We start from the raw sequence: 20,825 nt of genomic DNA, 5'->3' as shown, positions 1-20,825 counted from the left end.
CTGTGTCTGAAATCGCCTCCTATACCCTTAAATAGGGCACTATTTGAGGGGACAGCCATTTGTAGTGGTGTCTGAAACCATAGTGGATGTTATCAAGTGCAGTCATTCAATCACGTAATGCATCGCAATAATGAGTGTACATCAGTGCCAGAGAATACCCATAATGCACTGAGAAGATTGTGCCGAATAATTTCCCACATCTCGCCAGAAGATGGCTCCCGCAGCTGAATCATCCATCCATCCATTTTCCAAACCGCTGATCCAATGTGGGTACAGAGTAATATCATACAGGTATAAGTATCCTTTGTAATTAAATAAAATTCTTTAAATAAAAGGGGTATAACATGCTAGTTTCCATGACAGAGTCAAAGACAAATCTTTCCATTAATACTGGAGCTTCCAGTTTCAAAATATTATTAAACGGCAAGCACAAACTATGCAAAAGCGGCAGCCCATCTGGCACACTCATTGTTCGAATTCACTCACTCCTTTTCATTCACTCCTTCAAGTGGACTATATTAGTGGAGTAATGTAGGGAAAAGTGAATGAGGGTTTAGGGGCGATTTCGAACACAGCTCTAGACTGCACATTCTGACCAAAAAAGGGGGGACAAAATTCCCATAATCATGGCTGCTGGGTCAATGTTATTTACCAGTCCTTCTGTTACGCATTTCAGTTTAATCGTCCAGCGCTTCTTAAAGGTTTAGAAAATGTTTACAAAAAATCATAGGATATTGAATTGTAAGACAATAAAATCATCAACATTAAATAGTATTAATATTTATAAAGGATACAGGTTAAATAAGACATCACAAAGATATCTGAGAAATTATCCATTTAATAAAACTGACAAAAATTATATATGGCATTCCAGTGGCACATAATGGTAAATCTCATGAACTGGCACAGGGAACTAGACAGTTTACAGGACCCAAGCCTGCAATCCTAATATATATATATATATATATATATATATATATCTGTTTCTATGTAAAAATAAATAAATAAATAAATAAAACACACACACACACACACACAAAAAAAACCCTACCATCTAATGATTGCAATGAAAGAATGCGAAATCTGAGAAGTTTCCAATCACAGACAACTGTTTCTCACCTCAAGAGTGGAGGAAAGATGGTTAAAGATTTACATGCTAGGTTGCTTTTCTCTGAATATATGCAAAGGACATTTGTGCTATTTTGTATAACAAACAGAATTCATTTATTATCCTCGTACTTGAATAAAATTACCATCAAAACACAGAGTTATGCTAATAAAACTGCATGGCTCAGGTTTGCCATTTCCGAATTTCAATTAGAAATGTTCTTGGTTTAATCTGCTTTAGCATCATTTAAATCCATTTCCATGTGATGCAGAATGTCCTCAAAGCGAAGGACAGAATAAAACCTCGCTGAGAAAAAAAAAAAAAAAAAAATACAGATGCCTCGACAGGCCATTTCAGAACAACACAGAGAAAGAACGCTTGTGGTTGGTTGTTGAATTTCACATGTTCCATTCATTGATCACAGCAGTGAAAAAATACAAAAATAAACAGCGCAACCTTTAACAAATCTGGGCCACAGTATGTATTGCTTTCCAGAGGTCTTCTTCAATAAATAATTGGCAGAGATAAAGTACATGTTTCCATCTTCTCAATAATCCAGAGGCCAGCACAACACAGCTCGACTTTACAGAAATGCAGATGAGACATGAAGTTGCGCAACATCATCTAAAAAAACAAGAGAAACTGGCATCGTCTTTCTCTAAAGCAGATATAGATGCTGTTTTACACTCACTAGTTGAATGACAGGACATAGGAAGCACATCTAAACAGTTGTTTCTTTACATATCATATGAATAGTAATCTTCAGATCTTTAATATTGCACGTAAGGCTTATGCAGTCATAAAAGGTTTTGAAGTACTTTTACTCCTTAGTGGACATTTAGCAAATGCTTTTAGCCAGTTACTTGGTAAGTCTACTCAGTAACTTCATGAATTAGCCTTTCCAAGATTTGAACCTAATTTATTTGTGCTACTAGCCCACTATGATGCTACTACCAAATATACTACCCCTCCAAACATAGGTTCCAAATGACTTGACAGAGGTAATTACTGACATGCCATCAAACAAAGAATAGACTTTTTCGGATTTCAGGACACTATCTCAGACTATTTCACCCCAATCATCAGGCACTACCTACTGAAGTCTTCTATCTGTGATGTGATTCTATAAACCTTACAAACATGAGCAGAATTTGATATATCTCACTGGCAAACAAATTCAAATATTTCCTATTGAACAGGTAGGCTAAATAATAATGAGTGGTTTTGAGGCTGGTTTTGAAAAAGAGAACATCAACACTGCAGAAAAACAAATTAACCCAAGCTAGAAAACAGTCTCTTATTTTTTAAATAGTACAATGTATAGTACAATGTTTACTCTAAATTTTTCTTGTATTTTCTTGCAGTTACTTCATACAATATATTTAAACCCCCTCCAAATCGCTTCATTATAACTAAAAGCGATGAAAAATACAATGCAAAACCTTCACTTAAGCCAATGAAATGTGTGCGGTTTTCAGTTAACAAAAGCAGGTGTCAGACAAAACCAGTGTCTTGAACTTAAAAATATGAATTTAAATTACATAATACATTTCTGATAAATAAATATTTTGCTTGGATGGTGATACGAAATCTAAAAGGACTGGCCAGTTCTGCAAACTGGATTCCCTTTCTAACCTTAATTGCAGCCAGGGCTTTCATTCTCCGTCAGTTCATGACACTCCATAGGGACCATGAAGAACAGTCAAGTCACAAGAATGACTACCAAGGTCGAAAACAATTCACCCGTGTCACACCGTTTCATTTTCAGGATAGCTGCTGAGAATTAATCTTCAAATTAATTCTTCACTAGCTGACAGTGACAGTGTTACGTTTAAACTGATTGCTGAATCAAGTTTTACATATAAGAACATCTGCAAACGGGCCCAAGAGGTTCTTGTTAAAGATACAGCGCACCCATACTAAATATGTGGTAAAGGGTTTGATGTTCTCTGAGAATGTGTAGTTCTGATGGGGCAGAATGTAAGGCATATATGTGTTCTCTCCCTGCTCCTGGATCCACACCTCATATTTCACCTCTTTAACCTTCAAGTACTTCAGGTTCCAAGGGATCTGCCATGACACTGAGAGCTTTGCTTCATTGGTGGCCTGTACTGACGTCTGACACTTGGGCTCTCTGACTCGACCAGGATGTACAGTACTAGCCACCTTAGCCTTTTTGAGATTAGGCTTTTTTAGAGCTTCTCTGAGTACGTCCAGAAAAGAGGCGATGTCCACAATAGTGTCCTGGTAAATGCGAAAAAGCCACTCTGGATTACGACAACAAAGATGTCTTGGCACATCCTTGCTGGCAAGGATACGTTCTTGTTCCTCTTTGTCCAAATGGACGATGCCACCCTGATCCCAGGGGCGATCGGGATATGTAACAGTGTTTTTTTCCAAGGTGTTTCGCCATGCGACATACTGAAGGTCCATGCCAGGTAAGGAGGCCAAGGTTTTGTAGGGAGTGTACTGCTCTGGGTTTACAGCATAAGGGTAGAGTTCAACCACAGCGGCACCACGGGGCAAGAACATTGAGGTGATCATCTGGGCTCCGTGCATGCTGACCAACATAGACGCCCCACTAATTATTTGGATAATGCTATCAAACGACTGCTCCTCCAAAGACACAGTGACAGTCCTCATTTGAAACTCTTGGGCTAAAGCAAGAAGAAGTTCTGCCTCATTGAGGATGAGCCTGTTAGTGGTACGTTTAAAAACTACAATGTAGTCATCGCTCTCCTCTCGCGTGATGTTAAGCCTCTCCATCAAAAATGATGCAAACTGGCGGATCTCGTTACCCGATATCAGAATATTGGCTTTGGGTCCTTGCGGTTGCACAAAGCCATATTGGTACCATGTTGTCATCTTTGAAAGTCCTACGTAGGACTTGGTGAAGCACATGAGTTTGCCAAAGGTCTTTAACTGCATCTTGAGTAGTGGTTGCTTACTGCTGAGCAAACGGTAGAGATCGAAGTGAGCACCTTCACCCCAACCCTCCATGAAGACAAGCCTGGCCTCGTCATCCAAGTCTGAATACTGCTGCATTGTGTAGTAGATGGGCAAAAGATCATCGTGGAAAATGTGCATGAGGTTGTCTGGGTTAAATCGGTTCAGAATTAGAGTGACATCTGGCACAAACACAGGTTTCGGCATGAACTTCAGAGCCGCTGCCGGGAGCTCAAGAAAGTTAAAGTATTGAGTGTTGTGGTCTTCAACAGAAGAGAGGTCCAGCAGGGCGGGCTGGAAACGCCGAGGGCCAAGGTTGGGCAGCATCACAGAGTCATTACTGTGGAAGAATACAAACTCCTCAGCCTCCGTGCAGTAGCAGAGGTAGTCAAAGCGGCAGATGCGATCGGTGTGCATCTTCCCAGTGCAGACCATTCTGGTGCCATGTTCTTGGAGTGCTAACAGGGCACCGTGGTAGTCGATACGCACCTGTGAGAACTCCTGTGATTGGCGTGTGAGCTGTAGCTCCTCTTCCAACTGAGATGTGTGTTCAATCAGGCAAACGTATTTCCAAAGCAAGGCTGCCACCACTGACACCAGCAGGCCATTTAGCACCGCCGGCAGGTTCATCCTACACCCAATAGCACGCATCACAGCAGAACTCCGACCCCACACTCATGCTCCTCTACCTGCAAAGATCAGAATACCATGTTTGAATCAGGAAGTTTGTGAGTAACTAACACCAATATATATTAAAACAGAGGTCTTCAACCCTGCTCCTGGATGTCCGGCAAAGTTTATTCCCAACCTGCTTCAGTATGACTTTCTGTGATTTTCAAGTGATCCTAAAGAGCTTAATAACCTGTTTCAGGTGTGTTTGATTAGAGTTGGAGCTAAACTCTACAGGACAGTGGATCTCAGGGGGGTTGAATACCTCTATCTTAATACATCATAAACATAGAGAAGAAAATAATAGGATATCGAGAGAGGGAAGGGTACCAAATATTGTGAACTCCAGGGTTATACAAGACCCATGTTAGATATATATACACACACACATTGTGAATATATTGTGTATGTGTTTACATATCTCAAGACTCCAAATCATGGCAAAAATCAGATTTCTACAGCAGAAAGTTTGCATCACTTCAATAATCATTTTAAGTTAAAGTTGTTCAACTGAATTCATTACCTTTTGTCATTCTTGTGACTTTCACCATTGCATATGCCTGTATTCCCTCTCAGTACTAAGCTTTTATAAAAAATAAAAATAAAAAAAGAAAGAAAAGAAAAACCTTGACATAATCTAATCCTTTGAGCTGCTAGGGTAGCCAGCAGTGCCATGGATACCACAGACTGGCTAAAGATGCCCACCTGCAGCCACACATTCACAGAATTTGGCAGTAAAATTCAATGTGTGTGTTCTCAGTGTACCATGTTTGCAACAGCCTACAGGTTAATGCTTTAACTGTGCCTGCTAGACTGTTTTTAGAAGGAGGTAAGAAAATGTTTTCGAAAAGACAAAGAACCTGTTTCAGTAATCTAAAATAGTGACAGCTCTTCCTATAGTTCACAACGACTGCATCAAATTGAGGGAGACTACATTCTAACGACGTTAAAAGCTTTATCAGTACTAAAAAATAGGAGGAGGCTGGCAGAGCTTCTTGCTGTCACATCTCGTGGATGAAAAATGCTAATTTTCAGGATGTGAAGGACAATCTTCCTTGTTTGTTTTCATCCACAGTATTTCATGTTTTGAGAATTAAGCGGTATTAATGTTCAATCCACAAGGATACAAACAGCAGGAATGGCAGTGTCGCCATTTATGCATTTAATTCCCTTCACTGCAAAGACAACCCAGAGGGAAACATAAAAAGGCTTTGCCAACTAACAAATGCCTGCAAAATGTCAGCTACGTATTGAAACTACTGAGCAAAGCCTTAGTGGCACCATCTCAGCTCACATAAGACTGAAATGTCTTTGATGTCTGCTTGGAAATTAGGCATAAACTGAAGAATTAATGGTTATAAACCCCATATTGCTTGGGCTCCCCAGAGTGTATTGCCTCAAAATGTCACATGATCTCCTAAAAGAGCAACAATAAGCTTTTTACTAATTAATAATTTTCATAAAAATACTATATTACTAATTATTGCTATATTTTCAAATGAAAGAAAACTGTAAAAAAAAAAATTGGCTTATATAAGAGGTGATAATCAAATCAACATTGCACTTCATCTCATACATTATTTATCTTGGAAAAAATAATCAAATCAGCAAGGAGGGGTGTAAAAAAAAGAAGTTTTTAATAAAGTAAGAACTGTCATGAGTCCATTTCTAATCGAGTCTATTTTGGTTTCAGGTAACATTTACATCCGTTTCAGTGTTCAGTCTTTCTCTCTCCTGGGACTTAACACCCACAATGCTGTTACGCCTACACCATTCTGCCAGTGATTATTTCAAATAACTTCACTCAACTCAATGTCACTGCACCATAATCACTCAAAGAAATTATAGCCTTGATAAAACAAACCAACAAAATGATTTTCAGTAAGAATATGCAGCACTCCCATAAAAAAAAAAGGCTGTTTGGAAAATATAAAACATGCTGCTCATTCTGCAATTTCAATTTCTTCAGTCCTGTAAGTACACTGTGCACAACATGCACATTTTCTGTGTGCATGGAATACCCAGCTGACCTATTACATGTGTATTAGGGCTGCACGATATTGGAAAAAAATTACATTGCGATATTTTTTTTGGCAACGATATATATCGCGATATTGCGAGCCATCAATCCAGGCTAGTCAATAATTACCATTCCATGTTATTAATAATTTCACTATAAGCAAGCTTCATTACAAGTAACAAAAGGCCACTTAATATTTTATTCCAGAAACATATTTCTCTCAGAATTCGTGTTCTACGCAGGACCTAACGTTCTTCAGGTTCTAGGACCCGAAAAATGATGTTTTCTGTGCTGATTCAGTGACGCGTTCATGTAAACGGCACCTAGACCCAGCAAAAGTAATGATTAATAATATGTAAAATATTACAATGAGACATTTTAATTGTTTATTAATAAACAAGTGTTTTCTGTTGACAATACTGACTCGCGATCTTCGCAGCAGTGTTCGGGAGAAATGCACTTTTCATACAGATTTTTTTTTTAATGGTTCTGTTTAAAAGTAGAGATTTCTGTACATAATAGTTATATTTCTATTTTTTTTACTATTATTATTATTTTTTTTTAGGTGTGTGAGGCGAGTAGGCTACCTTTTATGCTTAGTTTCGGTTCATGGTAGCTCCAGTTCAGGCGCTGGCTGCTATAATTAATTTTTATTTATTAGGCTAAATCCAGGAAATTGTATAATGAAATACTGATTAAAATTAAGATACAATTAATACAAAACGAAATTCGTTTTAAAGAAAGGCTTTGTGATTTCTGTTTGAGGTCTCTGTTAAAGTTTTAAAGCAGTCTTTTAGTGCGGTTTTCATAACGGTCGCGTCCGTAATGTCACGTAACATTGTTTTTTCCTCATAAATGCGAACACGAAAAATAAACGACTTTTTTAAAAAAAAGACAACCATCCACAACTTTATAATACTTCAGCAAAGTAGCCTACCTCTTTTTGGTCAACATCCTCCTTTTTGTAGACGAAATAGGCTAGTAGTAGTCCTAAATAGCTGATTTTGACTTTTTTGCGGCGGATCCTCTTCGTCGCGCATTTTTAGCTATAGGATTGCCAGTGAATGTTGGCTGTGAGCGGTGAGCGCGGCACAGCGAACCAATCACTGTGCAGGCACGCGGAACGCGTATGTCACCCCAGCAAAAAGCCATACAACAAACTCGTGTTTACTGTGTGCTACCCTGGTGCTACCGTTCTCTTACACTATGGTACTAACGTTACCCTTCACATCGCATGTTCCGGCGATGTGACTATCGCTCATTCGCACATCGCGATGTCGATGTTAAAACAGAATATCGTTCAGCCCTAATGTGTATACAACACAAGAATTCTGCATGGAATACTGTAATGCAATATGTTTGACTTTGTCTCCAATTTCCAGTCTGACAAAAGAAGGAGGAATAAAATCAGCAATGATTTTTAATAACTAATTATTTGACTCCTTATTTGACCAGAGTAACAAATGTTAAAGACAATTTTCACAAAATGTATTTATAAATAACCATATTTATTTCTCAGAATCATAACTGGAGGGGATGTGTTGGCCATGGTAATGTTTAAATATGAATTTATATAACATGAATTATCCATGTTGTTTTTTCCTCAATTTTGAATTCTGCATTGTGTTGTGTTTTGTTTAGGGTAAAAGAAAATGTCCTGGCAAAAAAATGACCAGTACCTTTTAGTGTTGGGCGATATGCTCCATAGTAACATCGTCATATCGTCAGCCTGTGAGATTGTGATACATGATATTATTATTTACTTATTTAATTTTACTTGCTCTGTTTTTTATGCCACGGGAAACGAGAATCATTGTCTATCATTTTGCGAGCTAAGATGGAGTTGGTGATAAAAAAAATTGTGTCACGTCGCATAGAAATATCAATTATCTTCATGTATTGACTTAAAGGGTTAGTTCACCCAACAAATTAAAATTCTGTCATTAATAGCTCACCCTCATGTTGTTCCAAACCCGTAGACTTTGTTCATCTTCGGAACACAAATGTAGATATTTTTTCTATGTCCCTCCATAGACAGCTACGCCACTATCACTTTGATGCTTCAAATTGTGATCGTACAACTAATCCATATGAATATAGTGAAAAAAATGAGAAGAATCAATATTTCTTGTTAAGTATTTTTAAGCCAGTGTTTGAAGCTGCTTTTGATTTTCATCGATGACTGATTATTGTGCAGTGGTTTTGGACCTATAAAAGACTGTTATTATATCATTTTTGTATGTACCGCCAGAGAGCTCTATTAATTTAGGCATTGATAGTGTTGCCAAAGAAACACATCATTCCTGGTCTGAGGATGTGAACAGCTTTGAGAACATCACGTGAATTCATCTCGAAATTGTGGTAATTACGACATGGTGTGAACACAGCTATAATAATAATCATCTTGATATGGTCAAAGGCATCAGCCACCGGTGATATCTCCGAGCCTGACTCTATCGGCACAACCCCAGTACCTTTTCTGTTTTTCTATGGATTTTAATTATTACAGTGTATACATTTAACTCTGCAAATTGGTTGATGCTTGTATTAGCATCTAGCTGAGCATGAGGTTGTGGATCTGATCTTAAGATTACATGCAAGCTCATGTGTTTCACATGCTCGACTGCTTGGCTATCATTCAGATCTGGCATATGTTTGATGATGCTGTGAGCAAAACTGACACACACACACACACACACACACACACACACACACACACACACACACACAAAAAAACAAAAATACAACAAAAAAAATACCCAGAGGGAGGATGTTGAAACTGCTTGCATGTAATGCACTGTGACATGGATCAGATAATAGGAGGTTCATTCACTACAATGAAAAAATCTAAGCTAAATCCAGACCATTGATGCATATTAACATAGCAGAGCTCATGGGGGAAAAGGGGTTTAAAACTGATTTGTTTGGTGAAGCGATATGCAAACACATTAAAGAGAGACAGAGGCGAGTAATTTGCTAAAGAGCATAAAGACTTTGGGAGCGCATGGCACTAAGGAGCTGTCCAGATCTAAATCCCTCAGCAAGAGCAGGCAGACCTCACGTCCTTGAAAAGCTGTCCTTTCCATGCATATGAAGAAAGGAAGCAGGGGGTCACATCATGCAAGAGAGGGTTTTTTCTTTTTCTTTTTCGGAGGAGCCGGGTCCACGTGTTTATGACTGCGTGAGAGAAAATGGGATTATGGGCCTGGCTGACAGGGCTTGCCCAGCTCCCTTGTGTACAGCTGGGCTGTTTGCTATGTGGATGATAAGCACCACAATGATGGGGGAAGGCAGCCTAGTGCTTCTAATGCATTTTAATAAGGCTCCTGGAAAGACACGGCTCTCAGTCTTTCAGTGGCTTTCTTCCCTTCAGGATAGCCAAGGAGATTCCCTACTCGGCTCCCTGCCCATGACAGAAAACGCTTGGGTTAAAGAGACACAATCATTATGCCTCTTCGTATCTCCTGCTAATTTTTTTTAAATTACCTTGTGAACAGGATTTTTGGTCATTTTGTGCTAATTTCTATGCCGATTTTGAATTTTGCTGATTTATATATCCTTCAGACGGACTTTGATTTGCAGTGTTTTTTTCAGCATTTTGCGCCATAAGCGGTTTGAGTTTAACAATTTCATACAATGCACTTCTCTTTTTGAACCAAAAAAAAAAAACTGCACTTCACAAATGCCTAACTCTTGTAGTACACCGTTGTATTTGTCTTTTATCTTCTATAAATTAGCATAGGGTGGTGAAGCAGGTTCCAGAATTCACCTATTGTTATTACCCTTAATAAGCTGCATGCTGATTCATATAGTAAGCACTGAAAAAGGCAAACGTCTTCAACGTCCCTCTGTTCCTCGGGGACAGATGAAGAATGGGTCTGAAAGAGCTTTTCAGAGGGGGTTACAGGAAACAGTGTCACTCTGCCTCCTGGGAGAAGGACTCTACGTAACACTGCAGAGCTGGGTTGAGGACAGCTAAATGACAAAACACTGGAGCAGGAAAAAGACAGGGTGCAAATCAAAAAGAAGAAATATACATACGAATTGAGTTTGCTTATGGAAATTGAGGCTATAGCGTTTTCGAGAATAAAGAACGATCTGAGTCGAAGAATACTTTTACTGATGCTTTTGATGATAACATCAACCCCAAAATGTTGCGGCTGTTGGATTCAATGCAGGCAGTCAATGTTCGCTATCAATTTTAATTTGAAATGCATCTTTCTTTACCGACAGTGTTTTAGGGAGATCAAAAAAAGCATGAAATAGACTTGTTTTCCTGTCTGTTGTCTTGTACGTCACAGTTCAGCACAAGATAGTCGCTAATGAAGGGCTTGGGATTGTGCATGTTCTTGAGGTTTCATCAGCATTGTCATAACTTTAATTCTACTACTTGTCTTTTTTACCCAGCTCCCATCATGGGGTCCTGCGTCAACCTAGCAACTGCCATTGAGATGAATGGGAATGTTAACTAATAGCTTCATGTATTATAGAACTGTCAACCAAAAAGAAAAGTCCTTTTGAAGACAAATAAAGTTAAACAGATGATAGATTTTGGAAAAATTGTAAAAAACAAGGAGTATTGTTAAACTCTTTATGTATGTGATACATCACTTTGTTCTTCCTTCAATAAAAAATATATAAAAAAAAATAAAAAAAAAAGATGATAGATTTTGGCTTCAGATTTTTCATTTAACATACTATGGAGCTTATAATATGACAAAATGATTTGAATTTGAATTATTGACAAGTGTAATCTAACAAATTTGAATAATATGTGGAATTTTAAATGGTTCTGAATTTGATTTCTTTCATTTGAAATTTAACGAATTTAAATGTTTTTATTTATTTATTTATGTAAAAAAAAAAAAAAAACAGTGTTCATTACTCCCCACCCACATTCATTTTGGGCTTAATCACTGTTATTATTAAGGGGTCCTTGGACATTTATTTTGGTGTAGACAAATTCAATTATGGCGAACTACGCATTTAAGAATATAGGCTAGGCTATTATAAGTGTTTATTTCATAAATATGAATGTACCTCACATCTCCCGGACACTAGCCATTAGTCTACTTCTTTGGCCTATTTCGTTTAGCTGGCCAAATCTCAAAATCTATGTGGAAAAGCAGCGGGACACACTGGACAGCGTGGAGAGAGCGCACAATGACTTAGCTTAGTTGGCAGAGAAATTAACACACACCATTTTGTTTGACGTCACTTGATACTCAATATTAATGAAATAAATAAATTTAATTTTTTTATTTTATAAAAATAAAACACAAGGCCTACATCATAAAACTCTGAAAATTATGTATTTTAATATCTCTGATAGTCAGTCTGAATGACAGTTCATGTGTGAACGTTAGGCCTATTATATACCCAAGTCAATGCATTATTCTTTCCTTTTTGTATTAGAGTTTAAAAAAATGTAATTTACTACTAATTATATTGATTTATATCTTAATTTATTATTTATTTTCTTAACTCACTGGGCGACCATGCAGGCTATGACAGCCGTCATTTACCCTGCCATACCCAGCTGATGCAAAGCGTAGGTGAATGTATATCTACACAGAAGAAAGCCCTGTCTAGGCTCTTCCCCGGTACGGGCTGTGTCGAGGCATTGGTTAGTCTGATTGTTTGATGAGAAAAAGTATACATTTTTACTATGTAGTTGCAATAAACGCGTTAAGAATCCGTACAACTGCAGCATCGGAGGACTATTATTAGAATTTTAGGAATCATATAGGCTATTCAAGCTGTTTTCTCATTTTTCTACTCTTAATATTAAATCAAAAAACGACTGAACGAATGATACACGGATTCTCTTGAACCACCAGCACGTTTACGGCAGAAAACTACTGCAGTGCAGCTCTGTAATTGGCCAAAATGCTTCGTTCGACTTAACTGAGATCCTCTTCTCTTCCCTGTGGATGACCTATGACCTATTTCCTGTACGATCTGAATTTTCCGCGTTTTGAATTTTAGAAAACCGAATTTGAAGTTCAGAATTTCTTCTTCATCTTGAAAACTTGAATCTCTACTTTTTAAAACGGGATATTTGCAGTCTAAGAGTTCAGAACAAAAAAAACAACTGTCTGAAAATACAGTACATGTCTATAAAATTCAGCCATAAAAACTGATCAATTGATCAATATCCGTTTAAAATGATCCGATTTAAAATGATCAATATCCGTTTAAAGAAATCAAATTCAGAACTATTTAAAAATCCAGATAATATTCAATTTTGTTAGATTACACTGGTCAATAATTCAAATTTACACAATTCAAATTCAAATCATTTTGTCATATAATAAGCTCCAGAATATGCAGGAACCCCTGTCTCTGCACCAATATCCTGGTTAGACGGTTTTAAAGTTAGGATGTCTCAGAGGATTCAGACAGGTCTACATTGAGAGTGACATCTAGCAGGCATTCCTGTCCTTGACGAAAAATAAAGTTGATCCAATGTAACAGTCAGCAAGAAAGCATCTACAAATGCTTTTAAAAAGGTTGGCTTATATATGTCAAATGCTTATAATAGTGTCAGCATCACATCTGGTGCTGTCCTTCCAGTTGTGCCCTTTGCATCCCGTTTTATTTCTATTCTAATATTACCCTGTGCTTTTATATAATACACATATACACACACACACACACACATATACACACATACACATACATATGAAGAGTTCAGATGCAAAAGCCTCTAAGTGCCATCTGAAATTTTCCTCTAGAATGATCATTTTTATCAAGCTTGTATATTTAAGTTCAATAATTTCACTTAAATGGCAATGCAAATTATCTATTAATTATCATTTAAGTGAAATTACTTACCTTAAATATACAAGCTTTATAAAAATTATCATTCTAGAAGAAAATTTCAGATGGCACTTAGAGGCTTTTGCATCTAAACTCTTCATATATATATATACACATATACATGTATACACACACACACACACACACACACACACACACACACACACACGTATCCTGTGAAACACAACAGGTAGCAGTTTAATACAGCTATTGGTCTTATGCGATGATTTATATATATTATATTTGAGTCTAGAAATTATGACGTGAGGTGCGGTTGGAAATATCTAGAATAGAAATTGTGTGGGTGATCGATCGGCAATAATCGAGAAGATCGAAGCATCTACCTTTTCATCACGACAGCTGGTGGAAAAGAAACTTTTTTGCATTAAGTTTTCCAAAACAGACAGACAATAATACATAACAAACCATATGGAAAAGCAAATGCATATCATACCTGTGGGAAAGGTGAGCCTGGACGAAGTGATGTGAAGTCACTGCGGATACACTGTTTCAACAGCAGCTCCAGCAAACCAGCGCCAATGATCATTTACAACTTTACAACGGACAAACGCAGCATTTTCGGGGTAATTGTGTTAAATACGTGATGTGTTCATTCACCACAGCGAATAACTGACGGCTTATCGGCAATTTTTATCGCTAAGTTGCACAAAATCGACTCTGTCGCGCGTATTCTGTGAGCATTAACCAGCTGCTGGAGAAGTCTCCACCCACAGCGATGACCGAGCTCAGACGAGAAAACCTCGCGAGATCTTATCGCCTCTAATCAGTCTGACGTTTGCATTCGTGTTATCGCGAGAGCATCGCAGCACAATTGAAAGTCCAATGTGAGAGAGCACAATGAAAGTAGGCTACATATTAATATTAAAATTCATCTCCTAGTTAATTCTTTTTAAATAATGTTCGTTAAATATTAAATGGTAAATTTGGAAAAATCTCGGTATATGTAGGCTATAACACACTGCCTCCACCAATTTAATTGTAGGCTACCTATATATTTAATTATTTATTTACTAGTCAACTAACTTAAGGATAGATTGCCTTATGGTATACTTAGACATATCCTGATTCACTTAAACTTGACATTCAACTCCTTTATTTAGGCTACTTGAGTATAACTGTAACTTAGCCTTTCGGTGACTTTGAAGGTGTTTGAATATTAGCTATAGGTGATTGAGTGAATACTATTAATTAGACTCTTGGGTGTGACTGTAATTTTAAAAGTTAATTTTAGCAAACCAGCTAAAAGTAATAAGCTAATATCCATAGACTTAATAATGCCACAGGGATTGTGTTATGGTTGGTTGGCTACATCTTTGTCATGAACGCAGATAATATGACCTGAACAGGCTACAGTCCTTTTTTTTTTTATTGACTTACAATTTTTCTAACAGAGAAATTATCCATGCCATGATTGAAGAGTCTCGTGTTTTGAAAACGATCGTCTTTTAAAGGTGATCTCAGTGATTGTCAGTTCTCGTTGATTCTAAGCGGTAGTACGGCGCCCTCTAGAGCCAATTTGAGGTACAACAGCAATTTATTAAAATGCGTTCTTATAGAAGATTAGCACACTAGTAAAATTGTCTATTTTAATCACTAAAGTGATCAGTGCCTATATGTCTCATAATATGCTTAATAATTGTCATTTATTCTGTGGTAAATCGTTAATACAGAGCTCTTTAAATACAAAGAGTACCACTATTGACCAGTAGATGGCAGACGATAGCTTTAAAAAGCCATTTGTGCTTTTCAGCTCCTTTCTTACTAAGTGGAATGTGAAAATAAATGCTGAATTTAATATTCAGTGTTGAGGCAGTGTGTAATATTGTACAACGAACCTTCCTTTCAAGAAACGAATGGTAATTTCATTGCTCATGCTCTTTGCAGTCATGTGTATTTGACCTGCATCTCTCTCCAGTGAACTGCAGATTTATTACATATTTTATAAGAGCCATTGCAAATCCGTGTCTCCTGGGTCAAGAACCAGGCTTTATGGTTTGTGCAAGTATAATCAGTAGCCTAACTAACTCTATCAAATGTGTCACATTGCTGATGGCTGTTGCAATGGCATGTTTAGCCTATATCCTAGTATCATGTATTATTTATAACAATAATGATTCCATATGTACATGTTTACTTGAATGGATGTGTTCCTTATGCTGAAATAAGAGGCTGTCTCAAATAGGCTTATTATAACACAATTTCATTATGTGAAAGCAGTGTGAGGCAGGTGCGGAGCACTATATAGGCCAGGAAACAAATATAAAAACTGAAAAATCCATTTAACCCTGTAGGCATTTGGCCGCAATTTAAGGCATGGTTTCATAATCCACTCTGTTTAGAAAGCATGAAAAAATATGCCGTGAATAAATAACTTTCAAATGGCCCATACAAAATAGTTTCGCTTTAAGAATAATAATTTAAAACCCTCCACAATATAAGTGACGGACAAGAATGAGATTGTTTTAATATTAAAACTACATTTAAATCCTATAAAAGACAACAGCTTTAAACGAATTACTATTATTTCCGCACCGTTAAAGTTACGTCTGATTGGTCAAATATGTCACGTGATATGAAAACGACCCTGATCTCTTAAAACAAGTCTTGTTAATAAATGTAGCTAATTGAATTGAATTTATTTTACTTCGAATGATGTGTTTACTCAATATTCTTCCGTCGAACACGTGCGGAAGTAGGCATTTGATGTTTCAGCTTTTTTATTTCATGAAAGTGAAAAAGGACTGATGCTGGTGAAGAAAGTATTGGTCTGGACTGGAGCAACGTGACGGGTCGGTGAGTAGCCTCAGTGATGACAGGATTTTCATCAGAAATTCTGGTCACACTTTATATTAGGTGGCATTGACTATGTCCTAACATTATACTACCCACAAGACCATGCATTTATGCATTTATGTATTTACTCTGTTACTACATGCATGGACAATTCCCACATGTATAATGAGTTTGACATGGAAGCTTGTTTCCGCCACAGAATGAATGAATGAATGAATGAATGAATGAATAAATAAATAAATAAATAAATAAATAAATGTTGCTATAATTTAGACTTTTTATGTCACAATTCTGACCTCCCCCCCCCCCCCCCCCTTGCAATTGAATTTATACGTAGGTCTATCTTTCAATTCTGACTTTATAATTCAGAATGGCGAGATGTAAACTCGCAATTGTGAGGAAAAAGGTCAGAATTGTGACATAATTGAGGAAAAAAGGTCACAATTGTGATGCGATTATCTTATTTATAAAATAAAATAAAATAAATAAATTATTTATTATTATTATTTATATTATGAGGGATTATTGTGTTTAGGAGTAAAGGTATAGGGTTAGAGTTAGTTTAGGTTTTGAGTTACAGTTTATATAAGTATTATATAAGTATTACAGTTTATATAAGTATTATAAGTGTAATTACATATAGGCTACATATTTAATGTTTATATTGTATAAAATGGTTAGTACAGTAGCCAAGACCACATAAAGTGTGACCGGAATTCTAATTAATTTAATAGGCTACATTACAACTAATATTTATTTTTAATGTCTGTGTTCTTTGCATATCCGTGAATGTAGGCTATACTTGAAAACCATATATGAACATATTTTGCATATGTTGTCATTTATCAGGTTTCTACAAATGTTTCCTTTACCTTCAATGACCTAATAAGTAGATTCTGAACTGCTCTTTGTCTGACTGGCTTGGAAAAGTCAATGAAACATATGGAATAAGTAATAATGGCACATTTCAATTAGTTCAGCATACAGTTAGCAATATAATTTACTATTTGAAAAGATACATAATAACCCAACCATGCAAGTGCAATGTAAACTCTCCCCGGGGACATTAGCAACAAACCATGAAAAAGCTTCAAAAAAGGTGCTGGAAAAAAAAGCTTTCAAAACTGATGTAATATTTTTGAGTCATGAACAATGTGTTTAAACAAGTTGCAGTTATTAAAAATTTATGCCGGGTAGTACAACCAAATAGTTGTGTATACAATTGTACCACCAGACATGGAAAGTGTACCAACTTACCCATAATTGAAATTAGCCATTTTTACCAGTATTTGTGAGAGATCAACCTTTTTGATAATTGTCCTCTAAATGATGCATTATCATGTGTACTGTTATTACCTTGTCAATTCATAATAAAAGAGCCATGTTTGCAGTTGTGCCACCCTGACTTATCTTAACAGCTTTAAAACTACTAATATTTATAAAAATTTGTTTATATGAAAGGTTTCAAACCTAAAATTATGCCAGTATTTTTTTTTTTATTAAGACACCATTTTAAACAGTTTTCTTAGTCTGTTCATTTGTCCAGACAGTTGCACCACCTGACATTTTGGGGGGTTTAAGATAACACCACATAAAATAACATGTATTATTTAAATGTACTAAAAATGTATTCAAACAAAATAAGTTTTATAGAATAAAGTGATATATGTCATGAATTTATCAAATAATTTCAAAAGGAAATAATGCTCTTGAACACAAAAATGTGTCATTGACCAGAGTACTTTTTTTTTTTTTTTTTTTTTTACAATAGTTGATTTGCTTCAGCTTCACCAAACACACGACAAATGTCGTCCATATTGTACATTGTAAGTACAATTGGACATTGTAGCATTCAGACTGCGATATGTTTTTAAAGCATCTCTAGGCGCACAGAGTCGGATAGTTGTCTGGATAAGATACTCCAGGTGAACGTTTAATGTTCTGTGTGAAAAGTTTGCGTCTCAATGTCTTATTTAAAGGGCCCAGTTATTCCACATAGTTTGTTTTCAGTTTTTGTAAATACCGTACCGTTTGCGCTAGTTTCGACAGATCTGTGATTTAAAAATGGCGCCACCGGAAAGGCTCCAGAGCCAGACATGCGCAGTAGCGTTCCAACGAGTTTGTTATTGTTTACGTCCTTGAAATAGTTGCGATTTCTTTCTTTTTTTACAGAAAAGCTGTTTGAAATGCTATTTAACCTTCCTTAAGCAATACTCAGAATTAAAAATATTTAGTGTACTTGTTATACCCCATTTCAGCATGATTTGGAAGATTGAATGCTCCACCATGATGAAGGAATGTGAAAACCGTATGAAGTCTCTACACAAGCGCGAAAGTCACGGCCACATAGCGCCCTCTGTTGACGGTATGTTTCAGTGCAGCCCGCTACAATGTGACTCATCCAATGTTTCCGTGCAGTTCCATGGTTTCAGGGCGGAGAGCGAGAAGCGCTGAGAGTCGCACTTCCACCAGCAGCCTTTACACACACTGATCAGTACTAACCTCACTCACTCACTCACTCACACACACACACACACACGGGGCTGGACTCGCACTCAGCCGGGCTTCACCCGTCTTCGGATCCACAGCCGCCGGGACATTTAGGAGTTTTAAGTGGTTTTAATGTTCGCCTTAGAGAGCGGTAAGTCAAAGCTTTGTGTGATAGTGCGTTAGAATGCTAACACTGTTAGCCGGTTAGCATCTGTTTAAGACACAATAAACGTGCGTTAAACAACCTCCGTTAATGTGGATGTGATTTGACAGCTGCATGCATGCTCTATGGGGGCACACGATGCTGGATCGGCCTGGTTCCAGTTTATCTGATAATCACGGGCTGTGGTAGAAGCGTGTAGCCAGTTAGCCATTATTTATATCCTCTTCCTCTCTATGGATGTATGGAGCTCATAAGGAGCTTATGGGCCAGATCAGGCCTGACATGCATGGGCATATCAGGTCTGCTTTCACATGATGTGTCCATGATCATCACCAGACATGGATGCTTTTCTCTCTTTGCACTTGTGGTTTTGGTAGTATTGATGGTAGAAGAATGTTTAATGATGATGGACTTTAATAAGTCTGCTTTTTTTTTAAAGGGATAAGCTTGGTTAATTCCATAGTATCAAGAAGATGGATGTGGTTTTGCAGGCTTCTGATGTGTGTGGTTTGATGCTCTCAGAATTAAAGGTTGTATGTCCATTTTTTGCAAGTTTCATTTAGTCTAATTAGCTTTGTGAACATAAAACGCTTTAATTTGCTTGATTTCACAATGCTTTAAGCTTTAAAGTCTTCACTTGGAGTTTTAATGTTTCATCAGTCCTTTCATACTCAATTGCTGAGGCATGTAAGAGTTCAGAAGATCAGGTTCAGCCTAGTGTACTCTGATCAATATGTCTCATGTCACACTGGAATGTGTAAGGTGTGGAACACCTTCCTTCAGCCTAATGTACTGTAATCATGTTATGCAACCTGAAAGGTAAAACTGGGCCTGGAACTGCAGGCAATATGGTTGTGTTGAATTGGCAGGGTTGTCTTATAATTTGTGGTTAGAATGTGATGTTAATATTAAAGAAATAACCACTTCATGATGTAAAACTGAGCCTAAGAACAGCTCAAGTGCATGACTTGGACCATAACTCTATAAAGCCTACTGTATCATGTTTGACATGGAAGGCCTCTAAATTATCAGCATGATCAGAACTGCTGAAAAACCTGTTTTACACAATCTACGACATGCCTTCTGTCGTCTGATTGATAACGTTAGTTCTTTTTTTAGTAAGTAAACAGCCTTTTTGCATAATTCTAAAAGTTATTCAGGTTATGGTACACGTGTATTTCTGCTGATTTTTAAAAAGTAAATGTCATAACATTTACTGAAGTAACCTATATTTACGTAATTATTTTTTTAAAAATATTCATGTAGGCTAATAATTGTGCTAAGTATCAAATGTGGTACAACATGTTTTTGAGGAATGTTTATTTATATTTCTCAGGCATTATTGCATTGCATTTAAATAGGCAAATGCTTAAGGCCCGGTTTCGCAGACAGTGCTTAGATTAAGCCAGGATTAGGCCTTAGTTCAATTTGGGCATTTAAGTAGCTTTTATAAACAATCCTTAGAAAAAAAAAACGTTACCGGTGTGTATCATGAGACAAAGCAATGGCGCTGACATATTTTACGATATGTGTCGATGCAAGTTGCTTTCAGTTAAAACTGCTCAAACATGCACTAGTCTTAAGCCTTGTCTGTGAAACCAGGGGTGAGAGTCTTGACTGGATCATTATTGCAGTGATTATTATGTGTCTAGCATGGGATATGTTTGGCAACTGTTCTTCTAACCCTAATTGATGGAGTGCTTTTCATTTCTTAAACAACTAGCCTATGTAGGAAGACACATCATGGTCATGTTCCAGAATGACAATGTCAAGATTCATCAGGCTCAAATTGT

The 20,825-nt window shown here is 37.0% G+C and overlaps 2 protein-coding genes across 3 annotated transcripts in view; one reads left to right on the top strand and one right to left on the bottom strand.

Annotated features, from left to right (window-relative positions):
• Positions 1-893: 893 nt before the first annotated feature.
• pomgnt2 (protein O-linked mannose N-acetylglucosaminyltransferase 2 (beta 1,4-)) lies at positions 894-14,296 on the bottom strand. Its single transcript, XM_079895810.1, has 2 exons — positions 14,020-14,296; positions 894-4,743 (listed from the first exon to the last, which is right to left on the bottom strand). Exon 2 carries the CDS (start codon positions 4,703-4,705, stop codon positions 2,957-2,959), a length of 1,749 nt encoding a protein of 582 aa, XP_079751936.1. The 5' UTR covers positions 4,706-4,743; positions 14,020-14,296; the 3' UTR covers positions 894-2,956.
• Positions 14,297-16,226: 1,930 nt separating this feature from the next.
• The window catches only part of snrka (SNF related kinase a), a 53,826-nt gene continuing 49,227 nt past the window's right edge, over positions 16,227-20,825 (top strand). The window contains exon 1 of one of the 2 annotated variants that reach the window (XM_079895805.1): positions 16,227-16,379. The gene's annotated coding sequence lies outside the window, so the exon portion shown is untranslated. Of the gene's footprint in view, positions 16,380-18,813; positions 19,021-20,825 lie in introns of those variants that run through there. The other variant, XM_079895804.1, reaches the window with a different exon arrangement.

Source organism: Squalius cephalus (assembly GCF_949319135.1).
Source record: "Squalius cephalus genome assembly, chromosome: 15".
NCBI classification, from domain to species: domain Eukaryota; kingdom Metazoa; phylum Chordata; class Actinopteri; order Cypriniformes; family Leuciscidae; genus Squalius; species Squalius cephalus.
Note: the sequence above shows the minus strand (reverse complement) of the source record. Positions and strands in the feature narration are given on the sequence as shown.